General features: G+C 41.1%; 1 protein-coding gene across 3 annotated transcripts in view; it reads left to right on the top strand.

The window, feature by feature from the left end:
* Window positions 1-17,531, top strand: part of LOC130100505 (E3 ubiquitin-protein ligase RNF14-like) — a 34,420-nt gene that overhangs the window by 9,785 nt on the left and 7,104 nt on the right. Inside the window, exons 2-7 of one of the 3 annotated variants that reach the window (XM_056265976.1) lie at window positions 6,157-6,317; window positions 7,210-7,340; window positions 7,521-8,021; window positions 8,112-8,334; window positions 8,782-8,903; window positions 12,562-12,933. In XM_056265976.1, coding sequence (XP_056121951.1) covers window positions 6,167-6,317; window positions 7,210-7,340; window positions 7,521-8,021; window positions 8,112-8,334; window positions 8,782-8,903; window positions 12,562-12,711 — 1,278 coding nt within the window. In that variant the 5' untranslated portion in view covers window positions 6,157-6,166 and the 3' untranslated portion in view covers window positions 12,712-12,933. Of the gene's footprint in view, window positions 1-6,156; window positions 6,318-7,209; window positions 7,341-7,520; window positions 8,022-8,111; window positions 8,335-8,781; window positions 8,904-12,561; window positions 12,934-17,531 lie in introns of those variants that run through there. The other 2 variants (XM_056265978.1, XM_056265977.1) reach the window with 2 other exon arrangements.

Below are 17,531 nucleotides of genomic sequence, written 5' to 3'. Positions count from 1 at the left end.
TGCGAGGACACAAAGTTCAAATGTAAACAAGGATTTTATTACAGTTCTTGGGAATTAGCAGAAACAGCGTTCCAAACTCATAAGTGTAACTTAGGGTGTATTCACACCAGGAAAGTCCGATAGTTCACTTGCTTTGGTCCGGACCAAATAAATTTTTTTTGGTACGGTTCGCTTTCACACTGCTCTTTTTGCAAGTGAACCAAAATTTGTAAACAAAACCACACGTGTGCTAAGGTCGTCCATTCATTGGACAAGGATTCTCAAGTAGGGAAATCAGGAAGTGCAAAAAAGGCTCAGCATGGAGATATTTCATACTGCAATATTTGTTATTTTACTAATTTTGTGTTATTCTGTACAAACGCAATATGAAGAAACTGCGCAGAAGACGGATAAGGTATAAAGTTTTCATTCATAGAGAGGCGCTATGTTCACACATTCAAATAATGAGATTCTTATTGTATATAACGTTACTGCTAACAAGTGCTGTCAATGTTAACGCTTGCGATATCGTTACATTATATGAACTGCAAAAGCTTGTTTTGCATCTATGCGCGATTAGACTAAAGAGAACGCTCTGTATGTGAATGTCCTGATGCACACACTCATTCATTCATTCCATTCCAATGACGCACACACGACGCGCAGAAAGACGCGCAACAGTATCGTGTGGCCAGACAGCGCGCCGGAATGGAATTCTCTTTCGCACTTGAACAACAATAACACAAACCATTATGCCAAACTCTCCGACTACGGAAGCCTGTTAACTCAAAGGCGCAGTATTTTCTTGCAATTGGGTCGGTTCATGTTCACACCGTAAACGAACCGTACCAGAGTTCGTTTGGAACCGTACCGAGACCACCTCTTCAGCTGGGTCTCGGTTCGGTTGTTTGGTCCGCACCCGAGTTCGATTGCTGTATTCACACCTGCCCAAAAGGTCCACACCAAAGGGGGAAACGAACTAGAGTTCGATTCAATCGAACCAAACAAGGCAGGTGTGAATACACCCTAAGGATCAGGTTGATCTTCAACAGTCAAAACGATGCCTCTTCTAATGGTGAAATCATAATCCTGTTTCCCTCAGGATAAACAGTCTTTTTCAACCTTACTTCAATCCGTGCTGCAGTCTGGGGCCAAGCCAGCAGTAAGTCTTTCAAACGTCTGGTGAGTATTTCCAACCTTCAGTATTCCTCATGGACACGATACTGGAGTGGTCTTGGTCTTCCGCAGAGAGCACAACCTGAAGCTTGTCTCCCAAACCTCACACACCCAGTAACTGTGTCTCTAACCCTTAAAAAGCCCTTCAGCTCATCAGACCCTGATCAGTCTCAGGTGTGCAGGAACATTGTGTATTGAGGGGTGGAGTTCCCGACTTCACCACCAGATGGAGCCATAGCTGTTTGTGGTTGCAGCCACCTCAGGGAAATGTAGCGCCCCTCCAGGACACAGCCTCTCGTGACATCACAGAATGTTCCGTAATAGATATATTACAGAGAAATGGTGCTTTAACGTGAACAACGGTACAAACGCGGATTCTGTGTATAGACTGATTCTGTCATGTGACTGACAGCACATTTATTGTCAAGAAAAAGTTTTCCGACATTTTAAGTTAAACAGAATTTGATAGAATTTATCAGAAATATATGCGTTAAAGTTTACAAAAAATTATAGATAATTGGCATTTCCATCAGCTATATTGGTAAGCATTTTGCACTAAACCTTTTGTCGCAAAAAAAAAAAAAAGTTTTGAATGTTAAAACTTAAGTTATAAACTTAATATATACACTGAAGTTCCCCCAGAGGTGGCTGTAGACGCTGCAGTTTCACCTGAGACAGCAGTAGACACTGCAGATTTCTTCATGCCATCACCTCGCCGGCGTAAGCGGAGGAAGGCTTCCATCTCACAAGGTCTTGTGGTCCCAGAGCTCCCTGCTCTCCGCGATATGGCCACGGAGGCCATCCCCAAGCGTCTTGCCCTGCCGGCTCCGCCCAAGCACCTTGCCCCGTCTGGTCCTCCCATCCGGCACCGCCCTGGCTTGCTGCCAAAACTCCAGACCCGCCGGAGCCTCACTGGTCCTCTGCAAGTAATCCAGATCCAATGATTGGTTCATCCCTCCGGCTCCACTCTGGCCTTTCGCCAGGACTCCAGACCTGCCTGATCCTCTTTGGCGCAACCCTCCCGTCCCTCCCAGGTCATCTGCTTGGACTCTGGACCTTCTAAAAACTTTCTGTGCTGTCATCCTGGCACTGGTTTGGTTCCCCTTCCTCCCTTTTGTCTCTGTAATTTGATTTTTCCATCTTGTGTAGTCTGTTGTTTTGTGTCAATCTTGTGTTATGTTCCTGTCTTGTTTTTGGTGTTCCTCACTTGGTGTCCCTTTAGAGGGGGGTAGTGTCAGTGTTCATTCTTCATTCTCGCTGTGCGATCTTGTCTTGTGTGAGCGTGCAGTTTCGAGTTTGTTTGTGCCGTACGGTCCTCTGTCTGCTTGTGTTGTTGTGTTCTGTGTAGATTTCCTCAGAATCTTTCAACTACATCTTTCTGACTGCACAATGACAAGCCAGTCATCCAAATAATTCAGGACACTCATCCCCTTTGCTTTCAGTGTGGAGAGTGCAGCATTAACACATTTCCTGAATGTCAGTGGGGCCAGATTTGTGAATTGGTATGCCATGCCTTCAAATTCAAATCCAAAAAAGTGCTGGTGCTGCGGGGCCATCTGAATATGAAAACAAGCATCTTTCAAATCCACCGAGATAAACCAATCTCCCTATTGAATCTATTAAAGTATTTGCTTCTGCGTGATCATTTTGAATGCGGGCACTTTGTCAGTGTGACAAAGCCGTCCTTCTTTGGGTACTAATCATGACTGTAGAATCTGCTCTCACATGGGTTGGGGTGCAGGGCAGCCCAGGCACATTTAGGCATGAAGTGGCGAATGGCCTTTGACTGTCTCTGTGAAATGCTCAGTGAACGCTTCCACCGTGTCACCAAACAGACCGATGGACTCACTGGTGTGTCCAGGAGCGATGCGTTGTTGGAGTTGTTTAAGTCTGTGAGCGTCAGCCAAAGAGGGCAGTCCAGCACCACTAAGCTCCCAATCGTGTGGTCAATAGAATGGGCTGTCATTTTTTGTTGCTCTCAGCGTCAGTAGCGCTGCTGAGCTCCTTGAGGACGTTCAGGTCCATTTCTTTCAGCATCTTTGCATGGTAGACTTGCAAGGACAGCCATCGTATGGAGGGCTGAGGCTGCGTGGCCAGCTGCAGTGATTGCCTTCCCTGCTATACTGGTGGTTTCAAGACAGGGCTTCGAAGGATAAACCTCTGTGGATTTCCAGCTCAGCGTGATCCACGTAGGTGGGCATGGCTGGACCAGAAGCAGGGGCGTGCGTAGAGTGAGGAGCGCACCAGGTCTTTGAGAGCTCCTCATGAACCTCACAGAAGAACGTGCTGGCTTTTGAGGACCGGTCTTCTGGTGGTGGCCCGACTGGAGATACCATTCATCCATCCAGCTCCTTACAGGCTCAGCAGAGGAAGACCACTCCAACCCCAGCTCATCCACAGCCTTAGTGAGGACCCTCAGCAGCTCCTTGTCCAGGTTTGTGCGAGGCTTACTTCAAAGGGGTTGCAGCCCCGCTCCTCTCTCTCTCTCTGACCCCGCTGTGGATATTGCCTCCTCATTGACGTGCCAAAAGATACTACATTGTGGGCGCCTCCATCGCGGGAGAAGCCAGTTGATTGGAGTCAAGGGTGTCTTCACAGTGAGGGCAGTGCAAGCCACTCAGCGCTGTCTCTATGTTGGGGCGACCCAGGCAGAAGACAGCAGTCGTGGGAATCTTCATCTTCTAGAGGTGCCTAGCTGGAAAAACAGGTTTCCTAAAGCTTTTGTTTCGTCATCCTTCTCTTGTCATCTAATGACTTGCTGGAAAGCAGCAGGAAACAAGCACCGTCCTCTGGATTCGTGTCTGTCCAACGATGAGCAGGCTTCTTCTTCATATTTGGCAGTTCTTCTTGAAGGAGAAAGATTTTGAGGAAATAGCATTCGGCGCCGCGTTATAATAGTGTTGGAGGCGGCGCCTTCCAGCAAGTTCGAATGCTCCTGTGTATTTAATGGACCTTCTATTGCCCTACAATCCATTGCATTCATTAAGATCACTAAATTCGAGGCTTCTGGTCATTCCTAGGATATCTAAGTCCACTAAAGGAGGGAGGGCGTTCTCACATTCAGCTCCAAAACTCTGGAATAGCCTTCCTGAAATTGTTCGAGGCTCAGACTCGCTGTCCCAGTTTAAAACTAGATTAAAAACGCATCTCTTTAGCCAAGCATTCACATAATGCCTACCTTTTATACCACTGTTGAATCAGATCAAATGCATTTAATATTATAAAACTTGAAGAGTCTGCAGGTTATTTGTATTGGTTGCACAGTATTTACAGTCATTACCGTCATTACCATTTCCGTTCAGCACCCACTGTTCCATATAACCTACGGCCACGTTAGGACTACGGAATCACGGGAGAGAAATAATACAGTCATTACGTTCCTGTGTATATTGCGCGAAATGATGGGTGGTTAGGCATATATTGTGTTTTGCGGTAGGTAGTATGCCATACGGAACCGTTGCCACTGAAACTGCATATTAACGCACCAGTGGGGCTCGACAGCCTTAGTCAAACGGGTTGGCGCGTATGGTTGGGTTGCGGAGAGATTGTGGTTAGGTCTCAGCAGCAGGAGGGATGTAGAGGTCAGTAAGCTGGGCTGAGTTGAGTGGGGGACGGAGGGGGGTGACTCTGGGACGCCAGAGTCACTGTCTTGAAGTTTTTAACATCTACTCTCGTGTTATGGAAATCATTATGAACAGCAGCTATGCTAATTATTTCCCATTTGCTTTTCTGCTGTTATCTCGGGACGCGAGTCCCGAGGAAAATGGCGTTCGTCAGCTCCAGTTTGTATCCTGCCTCTCACGGAGACTTCAGATGCCCCAACACCTGCGATGAGACGACTCAATGCCTGTGAAGAGACGACTCAACGCCGGCGATATATTATGCCCTAAATTATTACATGATTAACCGACTCAACGCCGGCGATATATTATGCCCTAAATTATTACATGATTAACTAAATGTATTTTTCCATGTACATTTCTGAAATGCACTTTCTGTAAAGCTGCTTTGAAACAATATGTATTGTGAAAAGCGCTATACAAATAAATTTGAATTGAATTGAATTATTGGCAGGTGCTCTACACTGGAGTGATTCAGTTTTTTCAGAAAAAAGTTTTTTTTCAGCTAACGACACAATGAACTGAAGTTGAAAGGGAACTAATGATGAGTTCCTTTTACCTCGTTGGAGGACTGTTATAACTGGGAATGACATTAAACCCGAGTTGACAGCGACCAGTACATACAGGTTAGAAAACTAAGATGAACACGTCCAGGCAAAGCTTTTTTATACTTGCTCTTTCCTAATACAAACACAGATAATGCTGAAGTATCATGTTCACAGATAGAGGACGAATAGTGTCATGTGTATCACTGAGTTTGAGACACAGACAAATCACAATTTGATTTATGATGCTGCCCCTCATAAACCAAAGCATGTGATAGACAGTGGGGGACAACTGAAAAATGTGACAGAATGGGCAATACAGAATGGGCAGTACTACGTCGCGGTTCTGCGCTGCCTCCGCTCTGCTTGCGCATCTCGTGTGAAACAGGCGCAAGGTGACACTGAAATTTACACTATAAAAAATTAGCAACCTCTAATTGTTCTTTCAAAGACCTATTTGTACTTTAATAAATTAAGATAATTGAGTTTTGTCCATTTGAAGTTCAAAGCGATCCTCCCCCCGAACACTGCAGGACGATTGGTGTAGCAATTTAGTGCACATACAAAGTGTAGGTGGAGTTTGAGAACTTAAAGGCAATTCTTAATAAATGAATGATTGTTGCTGTTGAATTTTTTTGTAAAATATTTAAGTCTATGTTTGATCATATCTGTAGACCTTAAACTATTAGTCTTTGTTAAGTATAAATAATCAACATGGGCTTGGCAGTCTGGCAACAGTGGGAGTCTTGGGCAATAGAGTCTAGAAACAACTTTGCAATGCACTAAACATGAACTTTGCTACCGTTTTACAATACTTGTTTATATATTGATCTCAGGAATGTTCAAATGTCAGCCAACCAGGAAGCACAAACAGATGAACTGCTGGCGCTAGAGAGCATATATGATGAAGAGGCGTTTCACAGGACAGAATCAAGACAGAGGGGCAAGATCAATCTGTGCCTTGAGCTTCCTCCTAACTTCAGACTGCTAGTCAAGGGTAAGATTTCATACAAGATTTGGTAAAAAAAAACAAAAAAACTAACTGTTATTTTAAAAAATATTGTACTTTGATCCATCATGATAAACTTGATACCAAGGCCAAGAGAAAATGAAAAAAATACTCAACAATTATGCATTTTTTCTCCAAACTAAGTCATAGTTTACCCATATTCAGCTGTTGATAAAGAGTTAGTCATTCAGGATGTTCACTGTTCACCAGTATGTAAAAGTGGATCCTGATCTCATTCTTTTTTGCTCAGGAATGAACCAGACATAATTCCCATGAGTCCCATGTCTTCTTTAGAATTCAGAATTGTGATTTTAAAATTGTGAAAGATATAGGCTACTTAGAACTGCAAGGAAAATATGGAAGCTTGTTTCCATTACAGGATAAAACATTTTAAAAGATAAATGCTACTTTTTTTCTCAGAATTGCAAGATAAAAAGTCAGAATTGTGTAATATAAAGTTGCAATTGATGTTATAAAGTCAGAATTTATTTCTCGCAAGTTTATATCGCGCAATTCTGACTTTATAACTCACAATTGCGACTTTATATCACGCAATTCTGAGATAAAAAGTCTGTGGCGGAAACAAGCTTCCATAGAAAAAAAGTCCACATTGTGAGAAAAGTCACAATTACCTTCTTTTCTTTTTTTCCTGTGGCAGAAACAAGCACTGCATATACAGGCAGAACGAAGTGGTGCGCCCCCCACACTTTAAAGTACACTCAGTATATTTATTTGATTAAATCACAGATTGTGTGGATTAATAATTGCAAATAAAAGGCCATATCGCAATTTTTGATTTTAATTCAAATATCTTTGGAGCTCTATTGCATGTGTTCCCAAAAGTCTTTATAAGCTGATATTTTGTGCATATTTTTCATAGGGGAGGCATGCGTAGAGTATGGAATATCCTTTCTACCCCCTTTGGTTCTGAGTTTTGAGCTTCCTACAGACTACCCTTCATCATTGGCTCCAGTCTTCACTTTAAGCTCCAAATGGCTTTCAAGAGTTCAGGTTTGTATTTTTAGCATTGATCTGAGCTTGTGTAATTAGATGATAACATTAAATAGTTTTGTATTTTTATTTATATAATTATTTGGTCTTTTATTGTTGGGCATGATATTGGCATAATGAAAATGGCATAACCATTAAGATAATCTCTGCTCAATTAATAAGTTATTTAATGTCTGAAAGATCACTGCACTTTGCAAGAGACTGGATGAACTTTGGGAAGAGAACAGGGGAACTGTGGTTCTTTTTACCTGGATACAGTTTCTAAAGGAAGAAACTCTGGAATTTCTGAACCTCCAATCTCCCCTCGAGATCCAAACCATTGGTGGGCAGCCTCACTATGAATCTGGTCAGAACCAGTCAGACACTGCTGTTGAAAAGAACAAAGTGCAAGAGTTGGACCAACGGGCAGTCCAAGAAGTTGACCCTCACACAGATATACTAACCCAACTGCTGGATTTTAATGAAGCTCAGAAACAGAAGGTGTTTGATAGCAAGGCTTTTTGCTGTGGAATCTGCTTCTCTGAGAATCTGGGTTCCAACTCTTTGCTCTTCAAGGAGTGTCAGCATGTTTACTGCAAGGCATGTGTGAAGGAATACTTTCAGATCCAGATTAGAGATGGCAAAGTCCAGTGCCTTACCTGTCCTGAGCCCGAGTGTATGTCCTTGGCCTCTCCTGCACAGGTACTTTTTCTTGCGTGTTTGTGCCTGAGCATTGACTTTGAAGCACTTTAGCTGGGAAACTAATGCCACTGTACTGCTATTATACTGTAGGTAAAACTTCTGGTGGGCGAATATGAATATGCCCGCTATGACCGCCTCCTTCTGCAGTCGAGTCTGAACCTAATGGCAGATGTTGTTTATTGTCCACGCATGAGTTGCTGTATGGCTGTGATGATCGAGCCTGACGCCAACATGGGCATCTGCCCCTCTTGCCGATTCGTCTTCTGCACCCTCTGCAAGCGAACATACCATGGCCTCTCTCTCTGCAAAGAATGTAAGATCACAGTGGAGTTTCCTTTAATACACACCAGCACAATCAGGGCAAGTCAATTTCATTTGTATAGCGATTTACATTCATGCATTTAGCAGATACTTACAACAAAGGAAGCAATTACAGCAAACACTATTCATAGTATACAATGGCAGGTTTTTATTAGAAAGCTAGATTAGCTAAAACAGAGGTAGGATGCAAAAAAGAAGATGAGCAATTTGTGTATGTGTGTGTGTGTAAACCTAAGCTGTTGAAATGTAAGTGGTAAAGCTCAGTTGGTCATTGAACACTACCCCCAGGTTCCCTACTATCCTAGGTTAGTTTTGTATACTTGCACAGTGATTTTTGTGGTCAACTGATGGGTTTTCAGGGACTAATTGCTTTTCACAATACACAGGGTTATATATTTGGTAATGTTATAACAAGACAATCTTATTTTCCTCTACAAAGTACAAATGGAAAAGGACCTACAAGAAAAGCAGCTAATTCAAAGAGCAACGGATGAGTCGTTAAGTGAAGACTGGCTGATGCATAACACTAAACTCTGCCCTTCCTGTCGCATTAACATTCAGGTCAGCAACTACTAGCTCATGACTGCAAACAGACATTTCACTTTTGTTGTTTAAAGGTGTGGTCTTAGTGTAGATTCTTAGTAAAAAGCTTTTAAAAATAAAGGATTAATTTTCTCTTTTTGTTGACCGAGATAACAAAAATAGACCCAGGTGCAGCATTATTGGGGCATCATTTATAAGACTCGTGTATGATCAGATTTGATCGTAAATTCCATGGATTTGTTAGTCATTAATAGTGACTAACAAATCTGGATACATTTATTCACTAATTCTCTTTAACCTATATTTAACTGACAAAAGTACAAAGAAAAATTTTCACTGACTAATTTTATTTTATTTAGTAAATTTAAACAATTTTTGATTTTGAGTTAAGACAGAGGCATGTTTACCACTCTGTCACACCACCTTTCCTTTTAATGACACTTTTTTAATCATTTGGGAATTGAGGAAATTAATTGCAGTTTTGCAAGTGGAATTTTTTCCCTAATCTCACCTGATACAAGACATCTACTCAACAGTCCATGCTCGTCATTGTCTGATTCCCCTTTTCCTTATTAGGCCATACATTTTCAATAAGAGACAGATCTGGACTGCAGGTGTAGAGTTTCTACAAATCCACTCAGTTGTAGCATGTGCAGAATGAGGTCTGACATTGTCTTTCCCTAATAACTTCCCGACTTCTCAGGAAAGACTTCTCATCTTGATGGCAGTATATGCCAATATACGCCTCTACGTCAATGGTACCTTCACACATATACTGTTTGCACTGATGCACCCTTGACAGATGTTTGCTTTTGCACCTGTCGCTGAGAAAAGTGGATTCATCTGATTCATCATTCGTCTTTTAGACCACCTATGAGCTCGGGCCCAGAGAACTCAGCGGCATCTCTGCATTGAACAGATATGTATAGCTTTCTCCTTGAGGAACAGAGATTTGAGTTGCATTTCTTGATGGGGCTGCAGACTGACAACAGTTTTCCCAAAATGTACTCCCGAGCTCATGTGGGTTTATTAACAGTTGCATGATGGTTTCTCATGCAATGCCATCTGAGGGCTCAAAGGTCACGTAGATTCAACGGAAGTTTCCTGTCTTGCCCTACACAGACTGAGATTTTGTCATAGTTCTGTCACTTCTGCTTTTGTTACTAGTTCTGTGTGGTGACAGAGCTATGACATTTCCTGTCTGTCTCGTGTTTATGTTTGTCTAGTTTCATGTGAGCACATGGCTCCTGATTATTCCTGTGCCATGTGCTTTCTGTCTAATTGTTAGCTCCTCCCTTCTCGTTATCTGTTTAGTAATTAACATTCCTCACCTGTTGTCTCGTTACCCTCCTGTCTGTGTTTCCTTTATAGCCTCCTTTGTGTTTTCAGTCCGGTGCTGGTTCGTTTGTCTAAGGCCCCGTTTACACGAGAACGATTCCGGGTGAAAACGTAAAAATATTTTTTTGGATGTGCCTTTCGTTTACACGGCAACGGCGTTTTGGGGGCTTAAAAACGCAAAAAAGTGAAACCACCCTCCAGAGTGGAAATCTTAAAAACGGTCCACCGTCGCGTTCCCATCTAAACGGTAAAAACGCAAATCTGCTCACGGTGGCTCTCGTCGCGTACGCGTTTACGTCACATGCATGCGCCAGTACAGGAAAATAACAACCAACATGTCAGATTATTTCCATACGTCGGACCTTCAAGTTGCTCTAGCAGCTCTGAAAAACATACAAGAGTCTTTTCAACAGTTGTACAAAATATTCTAAGATATTGGTGTTGTTGTGTGGCAGTGCTTCACATTGCCACCTAGCTGCCTGGAGTGCATACTACATCGAATTTCACACACTTTTGCGTCACCATATGCACGCGGATTTCCCAACCATAACGCTCGTCTAAACGCAGAATAAAAAGTGATAACGCAACGCCACTTTTGCGTGTTTTCTTCAGATCGTTTCCGTGTAAACATAGCCTAAGTTCCTGTTTCTTGTTCCTAGTGTTTTTGCCTTGTTAGTATTTGTTCTGGTTTTTCCCCCCACGCGGGAGTTTTGTTTGTACTTTGTTTAGTTGGTTAATTAAAATCTTACCTTTGTTTTCCTGCAATTGAGTCCTCGTTTATGTTTCCTGATTATCACGTGACATAGTTTCCTGGATTCCCTTAATCTTTTCACAATATATATGTAGCCTACTGTCAAACGGGTTGGCGCGTATGGTCGGGTTGCGGTGAGATTGTGGCTTTAGAGTTTGTGGTTAGGTCACATCAAGGGTTTACCGTAAATTGCTCTGTAAAGCTGCTTTGAAACATTGTTAAAAGCGCTATATAAATGAAGATGACTTGACTTTATGCCACCTCAGCAGCAGGAGGGATCTCAAGCACAATAGAAAGAAAGAAACGCTGATGTACAGGTAAGTAAGCTGGGATGAGTTGAGTGGGGGACGGAGGGGGGTGACTCTGGGACGCCAGAATCACTGTCGAGCCCTATTGAGGTGTCGTGGGCTAGTCGACGAAACACTGAGGACGGAATGTGTCCACTTGAAGACCCTAGAGATGTCCCCTACTCAGCTCAATCCAGACAGTTGTCATGCTGATCTGCTGGGAAGACCGCACTGTGTGCTGACGCGCCAGGAAATATAGTTCAGGGCTTAACGCTCGTTGGTGTTTTAAGCCCCCAACGGAGCCTTCGAGGCAGCGCTGCATGGAGGGCGCTCCTCGCCCCCTACCGCGTTTCAGCCAATCGCAACAATGGTGCTCGCATACTTTGAGAACCGACGAGCGATCGATCTTGACTCCACTCAACTTGGTACGTGAAGTTGCATAGAGCAATATTCTAAGATCTGAATTCATAATGAAATGTTTTATTATTAAAAAATAAAGACTATGCTTTATAATATATCGAACACTAGCTGCTAGGGATTTTCTTTGCCGGACACGCTCAGCTACCTAGCTAACTGTAAACAGATTGGCAATGGTAGATTTTGCAGCGAATGGCTGAAACGCGGCAGGGGGTGGGGAGCGCCTTCCATGCAGCGCTGCCTTGAAGGATCCATTGAGGGCTTAAAACACCAACGGGCGCCATGCTCACCAGACAGAAGGATATTCACATCACCATATGGAAGGAAGCGTAAATGGACGGAGATGAATAGGTTACTGTAAAGCTACGTCTTATTTGGTGCTTATCTTGGCGAAAGCCGAATGCAAATCAGCATGAAGTTTTAACATCTACTCTCGTGTAATGGAAATCTGTAGATGCTGAAATACCTAAATTCTTTGCAATGTTGCATTGAGAAATGTGATTTTTTGCACATGGCAAAGAGCCTTTGGTGGATGCTCCTTTGACACTCAATCACAACACCATCTCCTATTACTATTCCCCTGCTATTGTGTACTGTTTAACTTGGATATTCTATAAGCTTTTCACTTTTTGCCTCCGTCCCAAATTTTTAAATGGATTGCAGCCATCAAAATCAAAATTTGTTTATATTTACAATTACAATTAAGTTGTTCAGTGCCAACATTGGAAATGTTAAAAATGATCTTTTGTCAGTTAAAAAAAGCTTTAGGAGAATGAACAAGTCACAGATTACTGATTTTACTGCATTTTACAAAATGTCCCAACTTTTCTTGAAATGGGGCTGTAGTTTCTTACTGATTTTCTTTTCCTTTTTTTTTTTTTAGAAAGACCTGGGCTGCAACAAGATGACCTGCATTTCATGTCAAAAGTATTTCTGCTGGATCTGCCTTGCAGTTCTTAACAGAAATGACCCCTACAGCCACTTCCGAGGCGACACCAATCCGTGCAATAACCTTTTAAATGCTGACATATAGTGGTTGTTCTTCACCTACAAAGAATAAGGCATGCGTCACATTACGGGACTGGTTTTATTTCACCTCTAGAGGGCTGTTTTACTGTAGAACCAAAGACCGTAAGCTGTAGACAAGTAAAACCCTCAAGTGCCAGTGCACTGAGAAATTTAAAACTATTGCAAACTATCACCATTAATTTGAACAGATAACCACAAATTCCACAAAGTAAATATAAGTGCATATGATACGTCCAAATTCGCCTATTTCTTCAATGTCTTCACTCCACATTTCATTTTATACGCTACTTAAGAATTTTTCCTACCATATTGGAGATAAAAGCTGCATGGTCAAGGGTCTTTCAAGCAGAGAACTTTGCTCTTGCATGGTTTTGCATAATGATGCATTTGACTAATGGCAAAGTCCACCTTCACAAAGAAAAAAACCCCAATACGATTTCAGTTGGACTAAAGAATTAACATTACATTTTAAAAAGATAAATTATTGCTTTAGTCCAACTGAAATTGATGTTTACATGCAACCTCACCAAAACATCACATACTAGTATTCACCCTAAACAGTATCCAAGATTATAATTATCCATCCATTTATTAGTCCAACTTATCCCCAAATCATATGTAGTGTCTTTAGAACTGTGCATTATCTCGACAAACATAAAGGTGTTACGGAATAATGGGATCTCTTGAACATCTCTAAACAGAGTACTGTATTTCTATAAACCTTTAATCTATCTGAAATGCACAGTAAATTTCACATTTAATGTATGCTAAAGATGCTGGTGTACTTCACTGAGATATTGTTTAAAATACATTATTATTTTGCTCTAGATTAAATCAGGAAATGGACACTGAGGATTTTTACAGCTTTTAAGTCACTTTATCCATTGCACTTTGTCAATTCATGTACGTTAATCAACCAGAAAATAACATTCACATTTCCCCCTGTATTCATTCATCAGCTGTTGACAGATCAGAGGCAAATACATGTTGCCTATCCACAATATTTCTACATCTCATGGTGCTTATAACCAATCAGCGATGAAGAATAATTTTGCCTAATGCAAAAAAGAAAAAAAAAAGAAAAGCTTTTTGAAACCTCATTATGCACAATTCTGTGTGAAAATGAAATGAAGGTCATTTTTCTTTTGCTGGCTAATATTATGATACTGTTTTAGTATGTTTTTAAATGTTGCACTAAGAATATGTTGTGAAGCCATACTTTTCTATTGCATTTGTTTGCTTTGTTATAATAAAACTTGTTGAATTTGTGGTGGTCAGTCTGAGCATCGAGAGAAATGCAACACAAATTGTATCGTCATTATTTCATAGTGTAAGTTTTGTGAATTTTCCTCTGGCAGCATCAACAGCTCAGGACCGTATAATTTAGTTCTTGCAGCATTGTAATTCTTAAAAATCAATAAAAAAATCTATTAAAAAAAGTTCTTGCAGCAGCATTATGGAATGTCAGCCATAGAACTAGAAATGACACACACATTTTAAAATGCAGCTTAAATGAAATATGAAATCACTATATTTTGAGTAAAGCAATGCGCATTCATTTCAAACAAAGTGGATATTTTAACAGGTGTGATGAGAAATAAAAAAGAAGAGAAATGATTGGTAGCCTAATCGTAGCTTCAGCTTCTTTAACTTCATTTGTTTGGACGATTATTATGCATAATCACAGACAGTGAGAGAGAAATAATTGTAGACGTTCGCGTAAAACGAAGGCTTTAAGACCAAGCAGAAAGACTCTGTCAGCCTCTGGTACTATACGACATCCACAGGGAATCACACCCAGTAGTCGCGGAACACAAGATACATACGGAACACAAGATACATACGGAACATACACGGTATGCTACAAACTTTCATGCGACGAGATGTTTTAACATACAAAGTGTTAACCAGTAGCGGCTGCGGCTCCTGAGACTTTGGGGACTTTTGCGTCCAGGCTCCTGTATTGTACGCTATGACTTTGATTAACTGCTAATCTAATTTTACATTCAAATGACTGAACACATGCAGAACCCTTTTGGCAGAGGTCTAACGTTAGTGTCCTTGCTAATTCAGCCTGAGGTTGGCGCTAATGCTGATTGGCAGGCTCTTCTACGACTTGTGGAAAATTTAGGAGAGGAAACAAAGCCACTTTGATTCTCAGAACAATGACCCTGCACACTTTCGTCTGCACTTGAGGTCTTTTGGTCTTGCAATGTCCAGCACGTGCACGTGTCCGTTAAGTCCACAAAACTGTAGGGTGTCCCATTTGCCATTTTAGGTGCTCACTAGCGCCCCCTTTGCAACCGATATGCACCATCTCTCCAAGTATGTCTGACTGCGTCCCACAGTACTACAAACCATCCCCCCCTACCTCATGTTACGCCCCCTACAATGAAACTGCCATTCAGGATGTCATCAGAACCCTTCCCTCTGGAATCGCTAGGCTTGTTCGACTTCATGCAGCACTACATAGGCCGCTCGGCAGCTGACTTGAAGCAGTGCATGCCGGTTAGAAGTTTTGTCTGACTTGAGACAGCGCTGACGCCACATGACTTTGACGAATGCCATCAAATACTGCAAGAGCGATTCGAGAGCAGCCGACTGGTTTATTCAGCTTCTCAAGAGCGGCTGCACGAGCTCTGATGACGACACAACTGTTCCACGATCGGCCGGATTCACAGCGTGAATGACGATCACGATCACGTGTGTTTCGTGTTTATTCTCACACTTTCAGTTCCACTAATGCTCACAAATCAGCATTTTTATAACAAGTAAAATCTCTTTTCATGTAGTTGCGCTATTATATTGTGTCATGTTTATCAAAATAAAACTGATTAAAAAAACGTATTTAAAGCTGCAGTCCGTAGCTTTTTTGGGGTTAAAAATGATCCAAAATACATATTTGAGGAAATACATAACCAGCCAGTGTTCAAAACTATCTGCTTTTCTTAGCTCGATTCAAAGCGGTAAGCTTGTAATAATGTTTTTAATTCCAGTGGTACTGGTGGATTTCTGCGGGAGATTCAAGCATGTCTTTGCGTCATTACGTCACATCTGTACACATAAAGAAGAGTCTCGGCTAGTAGGCTATGAGTGTGAGGATGCTGGAGGTGGAGATTTAGCCTTTTCTCACAGCACTTGATATAATTAAACTAATCAATTTCATGGCGGATCCAGAAAGGTTCAAACGACAATCACCAGTGACAACAGATTCACCCGTTGTAAAATGCAAAAGACTTGTTCGGACTTCGGAGTGGCTACAGGAAAAAAGAGACTACAACCGGACAGTAGTGGTAGTAACATCTCAAATCCCAGAGTTCTGTTTAGAACATTCAATAATCTACACTCTTAGACCTTACCGGGGTTTTTTTTACAGTAAAATGCTGGCAACACTGTTGCCAGTAATTAACTGTTAACTGTACAGTTCTTTACTGTAATCTACAGTATGTATGTTACTGTAAAAATGCACAAAATTAAAACTAATTTCGAGTTAACTAATTTCACTTGCAGAAACCAACTGCCTTAAATTGACCAACTGTCATTTAAATGTATTAAATAACATTTATAATGCATTAATAACTTGAGCAAAATATTACTGCAAACTTATTTCATTTGAAACCACAAATAAAACTTTGGTAAATAAAGAGATTTCCACTGGATCAGCAACTACACAGTCACTGCCTTTTAAGTAGAGCAACATGCAGCGTATCATCAATGTTTCTAGATCTTCTCCTGGACTGAAGCACAGGCTCTACTCTTCAGCACAATGGTGACCCAAAAAACAAGATTTTACAGTATAAACTACTGGCAACACTGAAAATCCACACTACAAAGAGTAAAAAAGGAACACACGACCAGAAAATAGAGAAACACAATAACTGACTTCCAGCCATTACACATTATTACACTTATTATTCACCAGTATGACTTTATTTCTGTCATACATCCACAGAAGTTGTTATTGAGATGTTTAATTGAAAATGTTTGGTTTGAAGTTACTATTATAGAGATCAGTGTTTGCTTTAGTTGGGTTCTTGACTCTTGACTTTTTAACATTAGTTTTTCTTTTGCTGCTTTACTGTGTTTTTACAAGTCACACTTGTGCACATACAACAGCCAAAAACACCTGATCATTTTCCTCTTGGCTTTTTCTTGCCATAACAAATGTGGTTTATAAACTCACAGTCACAGCAGCCAGAGAAAAACAAATGTTAAAAAGTCAAGGGTCAAGAGCCCAACTAAAGCAAATACTGATCTTCATCATGGTGACTTCAAACTTTATTATTTTCAATAAAACATCAACAGCTAAATATCTGTTGATTCTCAATAAGACCTGTTGTACATGTATGAAAATAATGTTAAACTGGTTTGTAAACTGTTTTCACACTAGGTGTGGCTGGAAGTCAGTTGTAGTTCTTGTTTCTCTTTTTTCTGTTCTTGTTTCTCTGTCCTTCCGTGATTCTGCTTATCAGGTGTTCATCAGTGTCTGAATTCACTCACTTCTTTTCATTCACTCTGTCAAGTGGACTATATTAGTGAACTAATGTAGGGAATACTGAATGAGGGTATAGGGTGTGATTGGGAAAACAGCCTCTGAGTGTCGATTTTGAGCGCTGTTAATTTACAGTATATTCCTGTAGGCTATTTTTGTTTTCTACGGTATATTACTCTTTTAATGGAAAATGGTATGGTATTGTCAAAATGTGGCCTTTTTTTACAGTAAGGGTTAACAGTGTAATTAAACCTCCCAGTAACTTTAACTGTCCTAGCATCGAGCAGTGTAATGCATTTCTCAACTATTTTACAACTAAAATTGAGAATATT

The sequence above is a fragment of the Rhinichthys klamathensis genome, unplaced genomic scaffold (genome assembly GCF_029890125.1).
Source record: "Rhinichthys klamathensis goyatoka isolate OS25496 unplaced genomic scaffold, OSU_Roscu_1.1 h1tg000243l_1, whole genome shotgun sequence".
Classification (NCBI taxonomy): domain Eukaryota; kingdom Metazoa; phylum Chordata; class Actinopteri; order Cypriniformes; family Leuciscidae; genus Rhinichthys; species Rhinichthys klamathensis.
Note: the sequence above shows the minus strand (reverse complement) of the source record. Positions and strands in the feature narration are given on the sequence as shown.